Source organism: Athene noctua, chromosome 1 (assembly GCF_965140245.1).
Source record: "Athene noctua chromosome 1, bAthNoc1.hap1.1, whole genome shotgun sequence".
In the NCBI taxonomy this organism is placed as follows: Eukaryota; Metazoa; Chordata; class Aves; order Strigiformes; family Strigidae; genus Athene; species Athene noctua.
Window position 1 is genome coordinate 42,280,635 of NC_134037.1, and position 23,074 is coordinate 42,303,708.

The 23,074-nt window shown below is 39.6% G+C and overlaps 1 protein-coding gene across 2 annotated transcripts in view; it reads right to left on the bottom strand.

Moving 5' to 3' along the window:
* Window positions 1-14,709, bottom strand: part of RNGTT (RNA guanylyltransferase and 5'-phosphatase) — a 193,792-nt gene extending 179,083 nt beyond the window's left edge. For both annotated transcript variants that reach the window (XM_074896019.1, XM_074896018.1), the window contains exons 1-4: window positions 14,496-14,709; window positions 7,052-7,161; window positions 274-377; window positions 53-141 (exon numbers count right to left, since the gene is read on the bottom strand). In XM_074896019.1, the coding sequence (XP_074752120.1) occupies window positions 53-141; window positions 274-377; window positions 7,052-7,161; window positions 14,496-14,559 (367 nt within the window). In that variant the 5' untranslated portion in view covers window positions 14,560-14,709. The remainder of the gene's footprint in view (window positions 1-52; window positions 142-273; window positions 378-7,051; window positions 7,162-14,495) is intronic.
* Window positions 14,710-23,074: the final 8,365 nt, after the last annotated feature.

A 23,074-nucleotide genomic window follows, 5' to 3' on the forward strand; every position in this document is an offset into this window, starting at 1 on the left:
TAAATAAGAAAAAAATTAACAGTAAAAACTAATGATGATATATAAGACAGACCTATAAGCTCTGAGGGATTTTTATCACTGAAGTGTTCACATACACGGATAAATGTTTCTGTATTCTCAGGTGTAGGGCACTCACCATGCCTGAAAAACACAGGATACACACAGATTAGGAGGCAGCTGGGGCAAAGGGAAGAGGAAAAAAACCCCAAACCACTACTTCAATGTGATCTTTCAAATTAAAAGCTAAATATTTAAAAAGTGCAGTCAACTTACCCTTTACACTGGAGCTTTATATATTTAATACCCTCTTTCTCTATATCATTCCTATCATAGAATCTAGTGGTGTTGGTCAGGTCTACCAGTAAACCCATTTTAACCTAAAAAAACAAAAAAATAAAAAATAAACTTATATATGTGGTTCAAGTATCAGTGCATAAATATTAAATGGCCAATAACATCCAAATTAAAAGCAATAGCAGGCTACAGTTGAAAGTTTAAAAATTCTCAAATATTGTATTTGTTCACAAAATCTGTATTTTACCACAACCACAGTCATCTGAGTTTCTTTGTGAAAGCTGGTGTCTGAATTAGCACTAGCCATCAATTCAAAAACTTCAGTTTGTCCCCATCAAACTTTCTAAATAAGAAGGATCTGCTAACAGCAGGAAAGTATCTGGTAAAGAATTATTTTAACATGTTAAAAGACAAATAAGGTGGAATCACATGTTCTTGAAGTAGAATAATATTAAACACTGGCACAGTAGAAGTACCATAAGAAACAACTGAGACAAGTACACTCTTAGAAAAAATAACTCATCTTAATTTACCCATCCATCACAGTACAAAACAAATGAACACATTTTCAATTAAAAAAAAAAAATTCCTTACATTCTCAGAAACATTTTATTCAAAGCTAAAATATGAAACAACTTGAAATCCTCAAAGATGCTGTCAGTAATTAAGGTGGCAGTATCAACCATTCAGATGTTAGGATGTACCCGAATTCAAGCTGCCTTGCCCCCTCTACCCTAATGTGTCCCCTTGTGCATGAGCTTATTTTTTTAGTGTTTGCTTTTTATATCTGTAAAATAGGTCTTTTAAAGCATCCTTGTGGGAAGTACTGTTTTCAAAAATCAAGATGGAAAGCAAAAATTCCACTGGGTGGCATCCAACACACAGAGAACATCAGCAAAGTGCATCCTATTGATCCTTGGTCCAAACAAAATTTCCATCAACCATAAACCCCCCAGTATTATTGTGCAAAAACAGCTCACTAACACACCTGTATACTGAAAGTATTCCTGGTTTCCTGCCTTGTAAGTGCAAGTAATCACTTTTGGTCAAAATGCTCAATGTCATGCTTTCAAGTAGGATCCTAACCATGAAACCAGGTGTCTTTTTCAAAGGCATTTCATGAGTGGCAGTTTAGCAAAATCCTTGTTCTATAGCTTTGTCTCTTTTACAGTTACTTCAATAGTACACTTAAAATACATTAACACTGAAGCATGCAAAAAAAATATAAGAACGCTGCTTCTTCGGTATATTTAAAACTCTGGCACATACTCATAAACAGGATTTTGATCAGCTTTTATTTACCTTAAGGTCAACAGACTGGCAATAATTCAGCAGTACAGCTGGGAGAATTACAAATTAAAACACTGCTTCCAGACAATTCAGAAAAGATACATTCCAATTATAACTGGAACACAGTTCAGAAACAACTGCGTCACATGGATATGTTGTTCAGTCAACCTCAAAGACAAATTTCCAGTTATCTACAGAGATAGTTATCCATAGTATTCAAAGTTCTGATAATATACTTTCATACTTTTATTTATCAGGTATTAAAAAGTATGATAATGTTATGTCAGCAGCATTAAGCATTCATACTGTAATACCCAAATCAGTTCTGAATTTCTCCTCATTTACTTCAACTTCGTATATTGTATTCAGAATGCTTTATTTACTTTTATTACTGTGTTTTGCAGAAATACAAGCTACTTTGGTAGAGGTCCACCTGAAAACAATGTTACCTCACCTGAAGCTTCAAATATCAAACTAGCTGCTAAACATACAGCATACTATCCAGTGATTTATTTTGTAGGAAGTATATAAAAGGCTATTAATTCAATTATTATTTTCCTCCCCCTCCATTCTAAATAGCATTGAGCAGATATCTCAGAGACTACTTAATTCACAAGACCACACAAAATTTCCAGGTCCGTAACACTACAACACTGACATAAACCAGTTTAAAATAAGTGTCCCAAGGAGAATGGCATATTCTCACATCAGTACTTCTAGGTGATCGTACGGGACAACGTGCTAGGATAGAAAAGTACATATAAAATGAGCTAGTTCTATGAAAACTAGATATTTTTCTACCATTCAAGCAATGGCTCCATGGAGGGAATCCACAAGAGTATCTTCCAGTAATGTGCGATAACCCAAAAAAAGCATAAGAATCTCCCTTTGTGTTCAGCATCCTATCAATAGCATGGTTAGAGTTGGCAGGAGACTGATACAAGAATAGGATGTGTTTTCACCAGCAAGCTCTAGACTATGAAGCCACATAAATGGCCCTCTAATTACCCTCCTCCCCAACTAGTATATAGCTCAACTTCACAACCTTATGTACCATATGGGATTAGGTGTAACGCTTTCAAGATGTGCTCAGCTAAGGGGCAAAAAATTATTTTCAAAGATTAAGATTTAATGAAAGCATAATTTTAAAGCAAAGGTTTTCACATTCAGTTCCAGCCTAGTAATAAAGAAGACATTCCAAAAACGTGGATTACTTTTGGGAAAAATGTTATATCATCTGACAGCCCGGAGAAGGGGAAAAAGAATCATGAGGAAAAAAAAAACTTTAATAAAAGCATGAAGACAGATTAAAAGGTAACACTGTTTAACATATCACATGGTTAAAGGAGAGGTACAAGAAGAAATGCAACTCCCATCCAAAAGTAGTTGATATACAATTCCATCTTAGTGTTGAAAACTCAAAGCCAATTCCCAATCCCACTGTTCTCAAATACCAGCAGCTTCAAACCTCCCCAACAGAAGCCTCCAAACTCCTCCTACAATGAGGAATTATCACTGAGATATGTGAAAGCACAAAAATTCATTTTATATCAAAGCTTTTAAACTCAAACAATACCTGCGTGCTTTTCCCTCAACTTTTAGAAATTACTCCTTTGAATATACTTACCAGATTTCAGTTTCCTGACTGACATGTAGAAGCCAGGAGAACACTACAACGTACTTCAGACCCAAAGTGCCACACCAAGCATTTGGGAAGTTATATTTAATTTGAAAAGGAGAATGAAATACAGCAAAATGTCTGCTAGACGGGAAATTCCGAACTACAGGAATCTAGGACTTCTAGCCTGCTATTCCTTTGTAATTACTACGAATCATTTCAATCATATACAAATGAAGACCTTGTGAAGTGACACATTTCATGGAGCAGTAAATCAAAGAGGCATCTAATACAATTTAGCCTAAGCTATAAAAGCATTTATGACACAAGTATATTAGGCCTGAAAGCAATTTCCTTGCTTTACATAAAGGATGAACATTTGCTCTCTCAGTTCCTGGGATTAGCTGCACATAACACACTACAGTTTAGAGAGTGCCAGGTAAAAGAAAAGGTTAAAGCAGTTTCAGTTTGAAAAAAGCAGGGGGATTATGTAACATATCAAAGTATACAATTATGATGTTCCATAAATCCATGCAAAAAACACTGGTACCACAAGAATCGAAATATTTCTGTCACCGAATTGGAGTTATACTATGCTTGTCCTGACCAACCACAATTTTCACTTATAGAATAGATTCTAGTACACGTACGTTCACCACACAGGTGCTTTGCTCCGCTCTGAAACCCTGACATCACACCAATCATCACAGTCATCTTCTCAGTCATGCTCTCATAACTTTGATCCTAGAAAGTTCTTAATATGAACTGATCTTTAAAGACTATCTAAGCTAAAATAGAGAGTCACCCATGGAAAATGCTGTTTTTCTAGCCAATGTTTTGCATAAATCACATCTTTCAGTCCACCACACCCATTAAATGACACAGCTTTGGAGGAAAGAATAATTTTAAATTGTTGAGCAACTTCTCACTAAAACATAAATTTATTTCTTAAAAGGACTGTTAAAACACTACAGTCTTAGACACTTAGACTGTGCATTGAAGCGTAATTGAAAGTAGTTATTTTTCTTTCTTCTAATTGTAAAAGATGACTGGATAGAAGGAAAAAAAAGCTCACTGATAGCTTGAAATTCTCATCTTCTGCATACAATAATACCAAGATCTTCATACCACCTTCATTCTGCTCATACTTATTTTATCCAGGCTGCCCATGTCCTCCTACAGTTACAAAAACCTTCCTCCTCACTTTCTCACATTCCAGTTATCTCCAGCTATTAATGCCTTATGCATGCACTCTGCTGCTGCTGTGCAATTAAATGAGCTTAGCTAGTTTCCCCTTGTATGACTCCAGAAGTTTGTCATTAGACACTGGAACTTGAAAACATCCTCACCAGGAGGGAGAGAGCATACTATAATACACTGAATTCTCTTCAGTCTCAAGATTGTTTTCTTGCATTTCTTATTTGAGGAAATAATTAAAATCAGTGATTGAATTTATCTGTGGAAACAGTAACATGGCTGAAAACTGATAGTTTTCCTAACAGGAATACTGTAACTTGAGCATACTAATTGCCCAAACATTCTTTTGAGTTAACTAATGTTCTAGCCCTTCATAACAGAAATAGAGCTACCTTTTGTAAAGCATAAACAGTACTAACCTACCTAATCAAGAAAGAATTTTTTTTTTAAATATTCACATTGTCACCAACTGCTCCTGCAAATTTTTTTTACGAGACCATTAAGATACTGTGTCAGTACTGGCAATCAGAAGAAAAACAGGTTTGCCATCTGTTATCAAATCAGTTTCTAACACACAGATTTTCAGCAACCAGCTTCATAAGAAAAAGGAATTGCACAGGAAGCTTGTTAGAGAAAGCTCCTCACAGACAGATGTTGTCTTAAATACTGAACCGGTACCTTGAAAAATCTGTGGTAGCAGCAATATCTCACTGTTACCAAAATACAGATGTGAAAGTTTCAGATGAAGTCTCTTATTTGGGAGATAAATTATCTGGACTTAAGTAATAACCAGGTTTCAGAAGTGATTCAGTCTGAAAAGTATTAGCAGTAAAACACACCGCAGTAAAATGATGAGAATCATGCACAGTGAGCTACTTTCGCCTTGGGAAAATCCACTTTTCAAGGTCTCCACAATTGCACATTCATCTCATTGCCAGACTGCTGGTAAACTGCTGTTGTACAAATATAGCACTCCACTAACCCACTGCATATCTCAGCAAATACAAAAATCGTATGTTTTCAAATAGCAAACATTTAGCAACAATAACAGGGTTCAAGGCAATATAACAGATTTGATGAGAACAGGGAGTTTGAGAGTAATTGTATGTTCTACATGTTAACCAAAATTACCAAAATATAAGCGGGGATTCTCACGCTAGTAATTGTACTATCAGATTCTAATCATCTGATGTCACTCAAAATATTACAAATTTGTAGTATTGCAATAGAACTGATTGATGTGCCTGGTGGAAAAGCTATGAAGGCTCACCATGATTTCTTTTTGGTGACAAATCACAAACAAACAAATAGTCTGAAAATCTGAGTAAATCTCTAAAGTCCTCTATAACTTCAAAATGTGCAGAATTTTATATTACTTCAAACCATGAATATGATTAGTTTGGGAAAATTTCTAGGTATGTCCATTAAAGCTGGTCAGAGTCAAAAACAACATAATGCATAAAATTCAAGTAGAATTTAGATGCACAGATCCAAGAATTCCAACAAGAAAAAAATCCTACCAGTTCAAACACCTAAGAACAGGCACATGTGCTTCACTGATATAGTATCTTATTACAATAGCCCACAGGTACCTCTGTAACTGCTACACTGAACAGGTCACCATCTACTTCATATCTAAGCCCAAGTAAGATTCATAAAATGAAGATTCCCATATTTTAGTCAGCTGATTCTTCGATGTTTGAGCTCTGATATTGTTAAACAAGTTCAGAATTAATTTAACTAAGATCAACAGAAAAAAAACACAAAAAAAGTCACTAGCATGACTTTATAAAACACACAATCAAAAAAAATGGTGCTAACCTTCTACATAACAGTTTAACAGATTAAAAGAATCAGGTTGTGGGCCTTTCTTTGCCTGGGAGGTTCCAAATCCCATTTCCCGTATCTCCAGATGCACTGGACTAGGCACAACACTTGTCATGTTCCCCACCTTTATTGTCAAAGTTGTGCTATGATGCAGAAAAACATGCAACTTGAAGCAGACAGGCAGAAACGGGCAAAACAGAGAATGAAGAAATAAGCAAGAAATACAACACTGTAACCCAATGATAAAAGCATCCATCCACCTTCCTGGGTCCCAGTCCATGCTCCTAATTTTTTTTTTCTATTTATGCATTTTTCACTGAGAAGTTACTGGATAAAATCCATAGTTTTCTTCCGTACTTGGGTATGACAGGTTAGATACCATAAAACATTCTATGCATCAAAAGAAGAAAATTATGTCTTGAAACTAAAGAAGCTTTTAAATGCTTTCACTCTTATAAGCAAAATTGCAACTTAACATATCCATACGCAAGAGTCCTTTCTAAAACTACAAACTGAGACTATCTGAATTTTGAGAATGACATCTCTCCAAGATGCAACAGTAATAACAGAAAAGAGTGAGATTCTTGCTGTTAATACAATAAATCAGCTGGAGGATTTTGCACAATTCCTGTCTATAAGAAAGTATATTTGGAAATCTAGGAGTTGCAGAGAAAACCTGAAAATGTAAACAAACAAAAAAAAAATTTCTGTACAGATGTCCCAAAGGCAGCCATCAGCCACTTTTTTCTTAAAGCTTAAAAGCAACATTTGAATAAACGTTAATAATGAAAGTAATGTTTCAATTACTAGAAAATTTAACTTTACCTTCAGACTCTTTAAGTAGTTGGATAACATACTCGGGTGAAAACGATTTTCTTCAGCAACTTGTTCATCATATCTTGGTCCTAACATTGTCTTCAAAGGTAAAAACTTCCCTATGAAAGATAATCAAATTTTGCAGTACTTCAAGTATACTCATGTATATGTACACTTACAACTTAGCAATTTCAAAGTAACAGGCTTAGCAGACTTAGAGATTCACCTTCAATGAAAAATAATCACAGGAAATGTATCAATAACAACTGAATTGGAATATTTTTTAGTTATGAGTGCTCAGAATTCACAAGTACGTTTAGAATTTTAAAGGAAATACAAGTCAGCTCATCTAAAACAAAATAATTCAACGTTTTTAGCTAGCTTTTAGTGTGATTTAAGGTGTGGAGCTACAGCACAGGTACAGCCACAAAACAGAATAGGGAAAATCTAAACTTGCTACAGTTAAAAACATGAAAATAGCATCTTAAATTACAATTTGTTACCCAACCATGTAAACATCAGCTTTGATTAACTGCAAATGTAAACACGGTAATGATCACTAAGAATACATTTGGTCCACAACATCTATGCACTACAGATCTTTCTAACATGCTCCTTAAGGCTGTTGGAAGAGTTCTGCGGTCGCGTTCAACACTTCCCACCCAAACACAACACCTACATGTGGTTCAGACATCAGGGAAGTTACAAAACTGCAACAAAAACTTGACCGGAATTAGTGCTTAGTGGACTACATCCCTCACTCCCTAGAAACCAATTTTTTATATATTTATTTTATTTTTCATTCACCACAAAATATCTGAAATAATCTCAGTAGAGATCTCTAGCTTTTTCTTTCTGAGCTCCAGCAAGCTACATGCATGCCCTTCCCTCCAAGCGCAGCAGGAACAGGTATTTGAGCAGCAGGAACTGATCCAACAGCTCTTCCTGTGGTTCCAAAGAGACAAGAACATACAAGCCCAGGTCACTGCCTCCATGTCTGCCTGGGAAGCAGCACACCTCCTCCCGCACACACCTGGGACCCTGCATTGCAGTTAGTTGTGGAAAATGAATGCAAACTGATAGAAAGACCCGGCATGTTTGCTCAGGCACACCGAGGTTAATGATACAGGCAGGGAGTAAAACTGGGAGAATTTCAACATTTCTAAATAGCTATGAAAATATTTAAATCAATTTAATCCCAAGACTGATCAAATAAACCCTTCCCCAAGAAAACACAAATTGCCCCAGAACTGTCCTCTTTTTTTTTTTTTTTAATAAAAATGTTTCCATACTGTTAAAAAAAAGACAGCCCTTCTAAAACCAAAGGAAATGCAACCATGTAATTGTATAGCACAGAAGACCAGCAGAAATGTTTTTTTAATGCAGGAAGAACTCCAAATTGGAGCACCAGACATAAATCTTCTAGGAGAATTAAAAGTGCTACTAGATCCTGACGTCATCAAATTATGTTTCTAAAATGCTTCTTATAGCAGTTAACCTACCTATTTCCTGGAGGGGGGGAAAAAAGGATAGTTCATGCTGCATATGATTGCTTGGGGTTTTTTTTTAACTTCAGTAACTTTTAAAGAACTTTTCCTATTTAGAAACAAATACCCACATGATATTTTGAACGAAGGAAAAATATTACTTTCTATACTATTCCTTAAACTATCTGATGCCTCTGTTCAGCTGTGTAATGTAGAGTAACAGTCACCATCCACTAGCCTGTATTTAATGTTCAGATTCAGATCCTCAAATGAATCAGCATACCCAGCACTAATCCTGCAAAATTCTTTTAAATTAATTATGGAAATACTGCTTTCGCATCAAGACAGAACATTTTCTCATAATAAGAAAAAAAAATACTCTTGCTTTCAGCAAAACAAAACCACATGGAAAAGACAATAAAACACCCATTGTATTCAGTTAGAAATGAAGTTTTGAGAAAAAAAGATCACTAATAGAAAAATGCGTATCATTTTTACTAAATGAGTGATGCTTAGAGGTTTCTCTATAAAATAAATTGAAGTTCATGGAGTTTTTTTGTAGCCTTAAATTCTATCAAAACACCTTATGTAGTCTCAAAGAAGCATTTAACTTATAGGAAAGAGACATTATAAACCACAGAAGACAGTTATGGAAACTGAGAAGCTTTACACAACGCCTTAGCTCAGGTTTGATGTTTATCAGCAACGTGAGAAACACCCTTAACTGTTACACTCTTCTGAGACCATTCCGAACTTCACAGCTAAAAGGAAAGTTATTCAGTCATATAGTCAATATACATATTAAACAGTAATAAAGTTATAGTCACTTCAACTTATTTGACTGTTACAAAAACTCCTAACTTCACTTTACTTCCCTTTGCCTTTTCATTCCACCAGTTCTACACCCTCCTCCCTGGTCGGTTGGCTACCTCCCATTTCCTCACTTCTTGATCTATCGACTTTAATTTTCTTGCTTCTTTGTGCTCCTTGTCACCTTCAACACTATTATTCAGCCTGTCTCACTCACTATTAACCCTTCCACATTAACTTGTAATCTTCCTCTGTACAGACTGATTATGCAAATCCTAATTTTGGATGACCTTAATGCAAAAATCTATCATCACCATAGGTTTTGCAAAGCACCAACATGCTTCAAGGTTTTTATCTTTGCCGCTTGACAATGCCATCCTAATACATCCACTCACCCATTACAGAACATGAAGAACATAACTAAACTTTTTTTAGCCAAGGAATTAAATTAAGAAAAGAAGCTGCACTAACAAAATAGCCAATGGATCCATAAGAAAACTACCATCCTTTACCCTTTACGAGATGCTGGGGAAAGAGGATAGAGTTGGAAAACAGTGCCTGGAGGTTAAGACAGTTTCCTGTAGCAACTGATCAAGAGACTGTGCAATCGCACTGAAGACTCTCCTGTTCTCCATCTTCTAGAACAGAGAATGAACATTTTCATTCTCTTATCAGTAGCGGACCTTGATCTGGTGTCTGATTTTCACTCTTGTTTTCCTTCTGAGCAACTATAATACATTCCTATTAATCATCAGGAAAAGACAGACAAAACAGACAAGTCAGCATTTCCTGCAGCATTTGATGCCTTTACACAGGTGTGGAAGAGATGAGTTTAATAGAGGACATTTACTATCACTTCCAAAGATCAAACCCAGATCTTTGGAAGTATTTAAGTGCCCAACTTCTACAAATTCCAGTTTGGCAGTGTCATCAAGAAAGAATTTATATGGCACCAAACAAGCTGCCTGCCAAGGCTAGAAGAGAGCAGTAATTTGGTTCCAATTTAGGGAAATTCTGTAATCAGATAATGAAAACAATGGCTCTGATTTTTTTTTTGTGGTTTTTTCTTTGTCTTTCTGGTTTCCTTTTTTTTTTTTTTTAAATAAAATACATTTCTCTGCAGTGTAATTTCATGTTATTCCTATAGAGTAAGCACTATCCTCCCAGTTTACATTCTTGTTTTTTTCTGAATTGTGACTACTACACATGTATTCAAGATCTGGAATACAATCTCATATTGTGTTCCTCTTATAACAGAAAACCAAATTCCCCTACCTGACAAATTTTTTATTTGATCTCTGTACAGAAGCTTCCTGTGTGCATATAAGCCCCTCTCAGGCAAATGTCATCAAGCTACAGAAAATCTAAGCTTTAATTCTAAGAAAGACTTCTAACATGAGTAATATGGATGAGTATAAATGAGGCAGTATCTACAGTCTCTGCTACAGTTCTGTTCTACATCTTATGCTAAAGAAATGATGGGGTAAAAACTGATTACAACTCATCTTAAGCCTCCATGCATATGCCTTTGAAGATAAATAATCAATTCTTTATGTTGAATTAGGTGACCTAACAGTAACAAGGTGATATTTTGCATGGATATCAAAGCGTCCCAAGTCATTAGTGTATCTAAACCAATTTACGATAATAATGGTTAACCTCTCAATGAAATTTTCCAATTAACTTCAGAATGTTGCTGGAACCTTGACACTTGATGATTACTTACTCCCATAATTAAGTTCAAATTTGTCAAATAGTCTTGGAAAGTTGGATATTAAAAACCTTTCTCCAAACTAGTTACCTGTATAACAGATGGTATTTCTTTAGGTTGAAAAATAGGTAAAAATTCTAAAACTAAGAGCCCAGTATGTCAGAGCATAGACATCAAGTGGATAAATCTGAGAGACAACAAAGTGAAAAATGTAAGACATAACATTTCCCATATATACATGTTCTAATTTTGGCACATTTTTAATCTTAAAATCTGAATTCTAGAGCACGTCAGTGAAAAAGCTACCCTTAATTTAGTCTAATTTTCTGTGACATGAAGCTATCAACTCAATATGTGACAGTAGCCACTAATTATGTACCACCATGGTATGTTTAGATTGAGCATTGATTAGGAAGGCTAGACTGTGTAAAGTGACCAAGGACAAGAAAGAGAAATCTGAATAAAATGTAATAGTAAAATCTGCAATTTAAGAAAACAACAAACAAACAACAATATCATCCTAAAAAGTAAGAGTCTTCTGTTTCAAGCACAACTATGCTGGGTCAAAAGCATTTATTTCACCTAGGACCTTACTACCAAAATGGGTCAATAACAGATGCCTAGGAAAGAATGTAAAATGACAACAATCCATCATCAGATTATTCTCACCAACTACAACAAGCTACAGCTCAGCAACTTCCTGAACTAGAGGCATTACTCTTCTATCTAAGGTGCTATCTCTATAACCATATGCAATATGGATGTTTTAATATCTCACTGTTCAACACGCTGCATGTATATCTAGAACAGATTAACCAACATGAATCAATAGAAGGAAACTGAAAGACACTGCTGAGACACTTCTCATGTCTTTTCTTCAGTATCTTGCTAGCACTTTCCATGGCAAAACAGACTGAGTTTTTGGTGGTTTTAAAAAGTAGGTACACACAGAGATGGCAATGCCAAGGCAGTAAGGCTGAAGCAACCTGAGAAACCAGAGAAAGCTCTTTTCGTCATGTACGTGACTGAGGGGCTACCATAATGCAGAAAGCATGAAAATATGCCATTCTGAAGAACTGCTGTACCATAAAGCCATCAAGTGGCAGAAAAACATCAATATTTAAAGAACTGGAAAAAAAATGTGAGATGTTGATCAATTCACCTTGCTCAGAATGAAGGCTCTTGTTAACCTGAATGAACCCAATCTCACCAACAGAAGAGCTCCGGGCCTCATTAGTACTTGTTTTTAAGGTCAGTTAGAAATTCTAGACGCCACAACCATAAAATGAGAGGGTCATGACCAAACACTTGATGAATATTAGTCGACTGAAGCTAGACAAGCCTTACTCAGCCACGTTATGGCTATCACACTATCAGATGTGAATAACATAAGGTACAGATGCTTAGAAATATGATAGAAATGCTAATTAAAACTGGAATAGAACACGTCTGGTAGACAGTACCAACATCAATAAACTCTAAAAATTAGCTCTCAGTAAAATTCTTACATGTCTTTGAATGTAAAATAGCAAAAAAAAAAAAAGAGAGACAACTGACGGTGTACTGTGACTTTTGTTAAGTTGTACACACTAAAAAACTGAAAGTCGGGTGAACTAATATAAGAATACATTAAGATAAAGCAGCCAAAGAAATGAACCAAGCCCGCTTTTTTTTAATGCAGTAACTTCTTGTCCATGATCACACTGAATGGAAAAGAACTACCTTGCAGTTACTGAATAAACAAACACACAAGCAATGATGGCACAGCAGATGACATGCTGATGACCTGCATTCTTGCTTACTCTATGTTGGTATTTTTGAGAAAGCCATGGCTTAAAAGACAGACAAACAAACAAAAGCAACAACTTCTAGAGATCAAGAACTTGCTGAGAAGAAAAACAATGAATAAAGAGTCATTAGTCTATTTTTGTTGTGGTCAAAGGCTAACAAGTTAGGTTATCAAATCTCTTATTAGATACAAAGTATTTGCCAGCAATCAGGAAAAAGAGGTGATGGAGATAAGCAGTACAACAATGCTGTTATTGAGTCAAGTTCAGAGAAATATAAGGAAGCTGAGAGAAACCAGTAATCCACAAAATGAACTGAAATTAAAATACTGATAAATGCCAAATAATGGATGTTGATGGAATGATTAAGTCTACTGAGATATTTCACTAGGTTCTAAATAAAACCCTAAAACAGTCATCAGTGTCTTCAATTCCACAACCAACTGCCATCAAGAAAATATATGATGTGGAAACATGGGATAAAAAATGCAGGAGTTGTAACTATAAAGCAAACCCTGGCACAGTGCCATCTAGAATAGCACACTGAGTAGTAAGTGCTGTTTTGAAAAAACACCTTTAAATTACCACAGATAGGAAGATGAAAGGAGTGAAAACTAGAAAATATTGTGGAAAAAACCCTGGGGGTTGGAATTGCTTACCTTACAAAGGAAAGAAGAACTTGAGAAAACTGGAAAGAGCAAAGATTGTTTACTCTATCTCATACCAGGCAGCATGGGAAACGTTCATCTGAAGTCAGTATGGTAGTTAACTCACCATCAAAAAATGTGTGTTTACATGATACCTAATTCACTGCCACTAGATGCCAGCAAGACTAGATACCTAGCAACAATCGAGACAGCATGTTATGGGTAAGAACATCCAAGATGACGGCAATCACTGACAAAACCTGAAATACACATGGAAGTTCGGAGTACAACATTTAAACTCATCCTTCAGATGAAGAGCTTAGGAACACACCAGTGACTGACAGGTCACTGTCAGTCGGCGCAGAAACAGAACAACGCTGATAAGCAACAGAGCCTTCAGGGGGGAAAAAAAAAAAAAAAAAAAAAAAAAAAAAGACAAGTCAGAGGCTGCACAGGGGAATTGTCAGGGCTGAGGTAAGCTCCAGTACGGCAGCTTCTGCACGTCCAGTTGCCTTCGCCCTCATCAGACGTGACGGACGGGAAAAGTTTTAGTCCTAAACTTAACCAGTGCGAAGCAAAAACTCAGCATGAAGGCTCCCATGGACCCTCGCCTGTACCTCTGCAAGGGAGCCGGGTCGAGCAGGTTTCAGGGGCTGCACTAGCGGAAGGGAGGGCGAGCCTCCACAGTAAAGGCAAAGCCCTGCTGCGGGCTGGACTTTGGGAAAACAACCGTCCTACGGGATATCAGCTCCGGGGCAAACACCAGCCGAGGGAGCTGGGGGAGAACGGCCGCCCGGCGCCCCCGCACCAGCCCAGCCGCGGCCCCGGGACAAAGAGCCCCCACCGGGCCGGAGGCCGAGGCGGCCCCACGGAGGCGCCCGCCCGCCCCACTGCGCTGAGAAGGCGCGGGGGGTGAGGGGCCGGCACCGGCGGGCAGGGGAGCGCTGCAGAGGGGACCGTCCCCGTTGCCGCCACACAGCCGCCCCGGGGCGGGCCGGGCCGGGCGCTCACCTGCCACGGGCTGCCCCCTCCTGGGGCAGTGGAGCCAGCGCGGCGGGATCTTGTTGTAGGACATGGCGGGGCCCAGGCGGCCGCCGCCGCTGCCCGCCCGCGGGGGAGAGGGGAGGAGGGAGGGGGTGCGGGGCGGGCGCAGCCCCGGGGCGCTCAGCGGCGCCGGCGGCCCCTGGCCCTCGGCGCCTTCATTCAGACCCAGCTCCGCCTCAGCCGCCGCTGGCCCACAGTGCACCGCGGCGCCGCTTCCGCTTCCGGGTCGGGGCCCGGGGCTCGCAGCGCCGGGGGCGGGGGGCTCGGTCGGGGCTGCCCGGCCCTGCGGCCCCCGGCGGGGGCGAGGAAAGGGCCTCGCGGCAAGTCTCGGGCCCCGGGCCCCGTCACTCGTTGAGGTGTAGCGGGAAAGTCACGGAGAGCAAAACGGTGCGGTGCGCCCTGACGGCGCCGGGCTGTACAGCTGCACAAGCCCCAGGTGTCGGCTGAGCTTTGTTCCCCCCGTCGCTGCAAAAGGCCCTTTGCGGCGGGAAAATCTTCCCAGTGGAAAGCGAGGAAAGTTTTTCACTCGAAGAGGGCAGGTTAAAGTGGGGCGTCTCAGTCTGGAAAGGAGGTAGCCAGGGAAGAGAGGTAGTCACAAGCTGCCAGGGGCTCCCCCGAGGGCGGGCTGTGGGGCCTGTGATAATAAACTCGCAGGAGCTCGGTTAGAAGTAACTGGAGGGATCGTTTGTGTGATAGGAACCAGAGCTGCGGGACTCGCTGGCAAAGGGTGGCGCACATGAAGAGTTTACATGGGCTTTAGGGAAGTCTGGGCAGGTACTTGAAAGAGAAAGTAATTGTAGACTACTAAAGTAGCAAACTACATCAGGCTCGGGAAACATCCCAAGCTGAAAATAGCTGGAGGCTTGGATAGACGTGCTTGCCCTGCTTTTAGTTTTTCCTGGATGTTCCCTTATACCTGGGACTGGAGATGGAGGGATCCCCGCTCCAGCTAATAGGGCAACTATCCTAGTCTGCATGTAGTAAGTTTGCTAATGTAGCAGAGATACCTTTGTACTGGGCCTTCTCTTTTGTAAAAAGGCATGGCCAGAAAGATTAGGCTTGCATATAGCTTCACATAACAAAAACTGAGTTTCTATTCAGAATCCCAGTGAAAATTCTCCATGGGCTCAAAGCAGTCTACTTATGTGGATTCAGTTGAAGAATTGTAGCGTAGCAGTGTTTGCCTAGGCAGCTAAGCCCCACACAGCCACTTGCTTGCTCCCCCCTGCAGCAGGAGAGTGGAGAAACTCAGAAGAGTAAAAGTGAGAAAACACATGGGTTGAGATAAAGATAAGGAAAAATAAGGAACTCATTCAATACTTCCCCTTGGCAGGCAGGTGTTCAACCATCTCCAGCAAAGCAGGGCTCCATCACTCACAATGGTTACTTGGGAAGAGCCATAACTCCAAAATGTCCCCCCCTTCTTTCTTCTCCCAGCTTTATATGCTGCACATGATGCCATGTGGTCTGGGATATCCCTTGGGTCAGTTGGGGTCAGCTGTCCCAGCTGTGTCCCCTCCCAGCTTCTTGTCCACACCCAGCTCACTCACTAGTGGGTCAGTATGAGAAGCAGAAAAGGCCTTAACTGTTTAAGCACTGCTTGGCAATAACGAAAACATCCCTGAATTATCAATACTCCAGCACAAATCCAAATCATAACCCATACTAGATACTATGAAGAAAATTAACTCCATCCCAGCCAAAACCAGCACATTCCCCACCCTGTATTCCCTACCATTTACTTCATGCTCAGGTCCCACTATCCAGTAGAACCTCATTAACCACCATCCCCATTCCCATCCTTTGATATAATACATAGATATCATTCCCTTAGTCTATGGACCACCCCAGTAAAACGTCCATAAAATGTCCACATATGTCCACTGAGTTCGTTTAGTCCATGACTTGGCACTCCATCTGTTATGGTGGACACTCAGGACAGGAGATGTGGTGTGTTGGCGTGGAGTTACCAAAGGACACCAAAGCCAGTTCAGGTCGGGTTACTGCTGCACCTGCACTGCTTCCTGTAAGACTTGTCCTCCACCGTTTTGGGTAGTTCCTGATACCGTAATTCCTATAACATGCAACTCAAATCCTGGGTTACAATGATTTAAAGGTATTTCCTTTACAGTCTCCACCCCTGGTCCCTTTTCATCAGGGTACAGGGTTTAACATTGCAATGAACTCCTCCCCTTGTCCCTGCTCCGGCTTGGAATTATCCACAGACCGCAGTCCCTTAGGGTTGTACCTGTTCTGAGTGGAGCCTTATCTACGATCTGCAGTCTCTCCAGGGGTGTACCTGCTCTGTCGTGGACTTATCTGTGGCCACACGCTTTGAGGTGCTCCAGCGTGACCTCCTGCACAGCCACAGATGCTTGGAGGTTGCCTTCTCCAGCATGGACTTGTCCTTGGGCTACAGCCCCTTCAGAGGTCTGCTGCGGCACAGACATAACCACGGCCACAGACACTTTGAGATGTACCTGCTCTAGTGTGAATTTACCCTTGGTCACTGACGCTTCAGGGTGTCTTGCTCCCACGTGGACTCATCCACAGTCCCTTTGACTCGAGTTCACACTGGAGTTCCAGCCTGCCCAGTGCAGCAGCACACAAACAGCAGTGATGCCCCAGCCATCTGCCAGCCCAGGCACATCGCTCTTTCTGTTATCAAAATGATCCCAGGGCACAGCAGAGTGAGATGATCAGCAGCGCAGCACTACAGCAAGAGTGAAAGCAAAAGGCAGCCGCAGACAAGCACTGGACTCTAATATACACTAAGGAGCCTGCCAATTAATAGCTACACAGCAATAATGGCTGCAAATTCAATTCATCACATTCCAGTCAAACCTGTCGTTATCTCGACCCCTTTGAGTCCGGCATTGAGCACCAAGAAGGACTGTTGTGCTGTAACCCCAGACAGCAATTAAGCCCCTCATAGCTGCTCGCTCACTCCTCCCTGGTGGAATGGGGAAGAGAATTGGAAAAGTGAGAAAACTTGTGGGTTGAGGTAACAGCAGTTTAATAGGTAAAACAAAAGCTGCACACACAAAGCAAAACAAGGAATTCATTCACCACTTCCCATTGGCAAGCAGGTGTTCAGCCACTTCCAGGAAAGCAGGGCTCCATCACATGTAACGGTTACTTGGGAAGACAAACGCCATCACTCCAAATATCGCCCCTATTCCCTCTTCTTCCCCCAGCTGTCTATGCTGAGCATGATGCCATGTGGTCTGGGATATCCCTTGGGTCAGTTGGGGTCAGCTGTCCCAGCTGTGTCCCCTCCCAACTTCTTGTGCACCCCCAACCCACTCACTGGTGGGGTGGGGTGAGAGGCAGAGGCAGCCTTGACTCTGTGTAAGCGCTGCTCAGCAATGAGGAAAACATCCCTGTGTTATCAACACCGGTTCCAGCTCAAATCAAATACCTACACCTAGCCCCATACTAGCTACTACAAAGAAAAGTAGCTCTATTCCAGCCAAAACCAGCACACTTTCTACAGCGAAAGACTATTTATATTATTTTCTGTAACTATTAAATGTAATTCCATTAAAACACTATGATATTTGAAATAAGGTGCTGATTTTCCCTTTACAGAACAAACAAGCAACAGTCAGACACTGGGTGGTGCCGAAGACCATCCAGAAAAGAAAGTGAAACGAGTGCGAGGCATGTTCAGAAAGAGCAAGAAGCAAAGAATAACTGCAAAATGCTCAGTTTCGGATTTCAGTAAATGAGGAGCAATGTACATTAACGTCAGCAGTATGGCAAAATTAGGAACGAAAACATTTGAAGATGTGAAGAATAGTACAAAAATATATCATGAATGAGCAATAATGCCTGTTCTTGTCATCTGGCTTTAAGATTCTGATATGCTTTTAAAACAAAGTTAGGTACAGAGCAAAAATACCATGTAGAGCTGTATAGTTAAACTGGGAGGATATGTACATCTGTTTTTATTTAGCAACGCACAAGGCAAATAAAATATTTGAAATTTTAAATATAAGGTAGGGAGTTGAAGCATACAGCCAAAATGAGCTTAGCCAGGCATATCCATACTTTAGCCTTTTGGTGGTTCTGGGCTTAGCTGAGCAGAGTTGAGGGAGTCCTGTGAGTAGCCATTTGGCACAGCACCTTCACCACATTGGAGGGCTTTTCCTGAGTTGTGACACTTCGCTCTGTTTGCCACATACCATCTTGCTCCACATCAGGTACCAAAAATGATGACAGTTTGAAGCCAGCTGTTGAATGAGAAAGGAGGAAGCTGGTTGTTCCTTTTTTTTTTTTTTTTTTTTTTTCCCAACAAAACACTGTCACAGCTACTATTGAGCAAAATGAGTGGTGTTCTGTTGATCAGATCATAGTGACATGGGAATGGTGGTTTTCATCTAGATTTTAAGAGTGAATATGTTAGAAATATGACATTAGGAGGTGGAATATAGGACAGGGAATATAGAAGCAGGGAATAGTCCCTGTTGCTGTCATCACTGTTTAGTGTATTCCTTAGGGAATTTTACATGGTGGGAAAATCCAATCACCCAAAAGACCAGTATTCTCCAGCAGAGTAGTAGAGTATTGCCATGTTTGAGAACATGTTGCTGCATTGACTCCCACAGATACAAAACAGATTTCAAGTGACTCTGTTTACTCTTAACTTGCTCTGGTGAGGTGTCCTTCTGGTCTGGAGAACTCGGTTATTTACAGCTTCTAACAGTTTTAACAACAACATGTTCTGCATGGATAGTTTATGCTGGGCTTTGCCATGTTAGATACTCTGAAAAAAATTATGCAGGTATAGGATGATGTTTGCATGTGACATCAAACAGCCTTAGTGAACGGACATAAGTTTCCTTGTTGACTTTGTGACCTTAACAGTTAAATTATCTTTTTCCTGATATACCAGCAGAGGGCACCAAGTTCCTCGAGTAACTCGCAAAGGCCGATATAGCTGTGCACGTAGTGTCCGTAGTGGTTGTTTCAAGGATTGCTTTGAGAATGCAACTGCAAGTGTTTTAATAGTCTATGATATAACATTCCCTCTATTCTGTATGTCGATTCACTTTCACATAGAGGCATTTAGGTGCCTGTATCCTTACTCAAGTTTCTGCTCACCAATTTAAATCCTTTTCCTGTCAGAGCAGACACTACAATCAAGAAGTCATTTTCCCAGGATGTGGTTCATCCTCAGTGCCATGGGTATGTTGACTTCTTTGGTTTCAGTTCAGCCACACTGTTTCCAGGTAGTGGCAAGTTGCATTTGTGTTCTTCCTTGACTTAAAACCATAAAAAACCCCAACACACCAAACCCATCATGCACACTTTAGCTCTTTTTCCTAATTACAAACTGAACATTTACCCAAATTGTTGCTGATGAATAATCTTACACTTTTAATGTCATATATTAATATTGTAAGTAGCTAGAGAATTTAAGTTACTTGTTCTACACAAAGAGGATAAATTAGGTATGTTGCCTGAAGGAAGAACACATGGTGTTGCCCTCTTCCGCATTGATGGAGGTCAACAACCCTATTACTGTTCTGCTTCAGTATAGCACTATTTTCCATGTGTTCATAAAGTAATAATGACTGTAATAGGAAAATAAAAACATCCTTCGGGATGTTCTATGAAACTTTATCTAGTAAATACATTTTCTTAAAAAAAAAAAAAAAAGGAAACAAAACCAAACGCCAAAGATCAAACAGATTATTTGCTAAACTGAGACTGCAGCAGGATTTATTTAAGTGAAAGTAATTGTGAAAGAAGCTAACTGTATGTAAACATGATTCATACAGTATTATTTTTCCACTTCATGGTATAGGTGTTCACCTGGAAAGAAACCTGATGCCATAAACTTGTAAGTTATCATATATGGAACATAGCAGAACATGTCTTTATTTTTTATTTACTGATTCAATTAATACATTCCTTGCTTATTGGTTTTAATGTTCACGGCAAACTGACTTATGACAAAATGGATGACTAGTACAATGTTCCTTTATGACTGATTTTCAGCATGCTTGAAGCTTTTGTGAGGAGGGGTGAATCCTGTCTAAATCTGAATAAATATTTTAACTTCTTTGTTACTGAGTTGTATTTTGTGCCGATAGTACTTAGATTCTAATAGTATCAGAACAACAACAACAAAAACAAACAAGCAAACTAAAAAACAGTACAATGAAAACCGTTTTAAATTTAAGTGAAAGTTAAAATTATGGTTGCTTATGGTTAAGTTCTATAATACTGTGGTGATGCAATGCCCTCTTTATTAGGCCACTTGGTGCTTAGTGCAATTTTCCCTATCTTGGGTCACATACCAACTCAAGATGAATAGGGAAAGTTAGGGAACCAGAGCATAAAGGCACTCCCTTAATGCTCCTGATTGCTACCTCCCCTGTTGCTTGGGAACAGACCACATGTCAACTGCAGTGGCTTGGGAAACACAGTCGACCAGAGCCTTAAGGAGCCCCCTCAGCCCACCTGGTTCCTGCCCCCCTCCTCTCCTGCCATTTGAGAACAATGACAAAGGCAGGGAACCAGAGCATTAAGGCACTCCCTTAGCCCACCGGGTCTCTGCCCCCCTCTCCTACCATTTAATAAGAACCATCAGTTCTTCCTGACAGCCTAGTACCTCTGTACTTGGTCTTGGACCAAAGGAGGTGATACCAGAACTCCAAGTTCTAACAAGTTCTGGGCCTGCACAACTGGTAGAAAGTACCAGAATATTCTGTCATCCAAGTTGGGCTGAAATGGAAAAGTACCTGGAAAAAATCAATTATCTCAGACCCTATAAATCACGACCCTAAGTGAGACCCTTTGAGCTCTCCTGGGCTGTAGTGGGCTATGACCAGCATCTTCCCTGAGCCGGGATGCCTCTCAGGCTCAGACTTCATGAAGTTTGAAGATTGTTTGCCCACAAAGCCAATGGAAGGCCAGGGTGAAGTCAGACTTCTTCTCGACTCTCAATTATCGCCCATTGAGAAACACCGATGAATTGTGAGTATTTGCTCCAAAGTCAAGAAGAGGGAAATTTTAACTATAGACTAGCATCTTCCATCCATCTCTTTACTTGTCTATGTGCTTAAATATGCACAATTGCCTTTATGAGTGTGGATGTCTATACATTTCACTGGATATCCAAATATTCCTCCTCTGTGTGTGTGTGTATGTTTTGAGTATTTAGATATATACATATATATACAATGATTTAGAATACTCTGTAGTTAGTGTGAATCTTGCCATTCTTTAATCTCATCACTATTTTAACCAACTATATTTTACTGAATCACTTTGTTAATCTTCAAATCAATGAACCACTAAGTGCTGCTAAAATTTAACCTTTGATCTACCTCACAGCACAAATAAATCTTAAATTGTTATTAAATCATAACTTTGTGAGATACTTTCTGCAACAAATATATACGTAGGCTTCTACATTTAAAAATGCTGCATGTGCACTGACTTTTAAGATCAAAAGATAATTCTAGGACCTCAACATTTTTTAGTTCATGCCTATTTGTTTGGTGTCAACAAATAATTAAGCACCTAACTTCTGAGAAAAAATATTTTTCCAGGTTTGAAAAATTAAAATATTTTAAAAGAGAATGATTTTATTCCTTATATGTGTTGAAACAAAGTTTTGAGTGCTGCAAGATATTTGAGAAAATAAAATGTCATTTACAGTGTTCTTCCTATAGAGAACTTTGAGAGGAAGTCAGCAACAAAATTACCAGTCTTTAGTCTTCAAGACATTAGGGGGCACCACCACCACAGAGACTTAAAATTATATAAACTAAAGTACAGATACTTTTCCTGTCCAAAGTAAAAAGGAAACAGCGTAAAATAGCTAAATCAACTCCTGGAGTCATACCCTACTGCAAGATTATGATACAGTTCTTAATAAAATTTCCAACAGAAGACAACCCAGACATTTAGTAGAATATAGGCTACACCCTACTTTCTGTAAGAGTAATAAAACTAACAAACTAATGGATGTGATATAAGCAGCTTGCTTTCAAGTATTTATTTAAATCTTAAATTTTCCTTCAGGGTTTCATTCTGGGAATACAACATTTTCAACTCAAGCCTCTAAGGTATTACAGTGTTGTTCAACCTGTAGAGTAAATCTCTGTATAGGCATGGAGCACACAGTGAGCTTAGGATGGAGCTGCTTTAAATCCAGGTTCCTGAATTGGGTATCACGCTTGCAGGAGTCACTGTAAGCTATCAAACTACACCATCAAGCATGTGTGTGCTGTAACGATGACGTGTAAATCTCTAAATCTCACACCACTATCGTGGATGTTAATAGTCTTAGCTTTGACGTGCAGACATGGCAGATTATTTACTTAGCAGGTGAATTACTTAGCAGACCTATCTGGGAAGGAATTGGAAAGAAGTGTGTCTGCACAGCAGGAAGAAGGTGTCTGTCTGTCCAGATGACTGCTTTCTTGAAGAGGGACAACAGCTGTGACTTCAAGCACTGACTTGCAGGCCTGAAAAACAAGATGCCTTGCTATTGTTCCTCTGCAGCTAAAATGATAGTGTGCTTGATG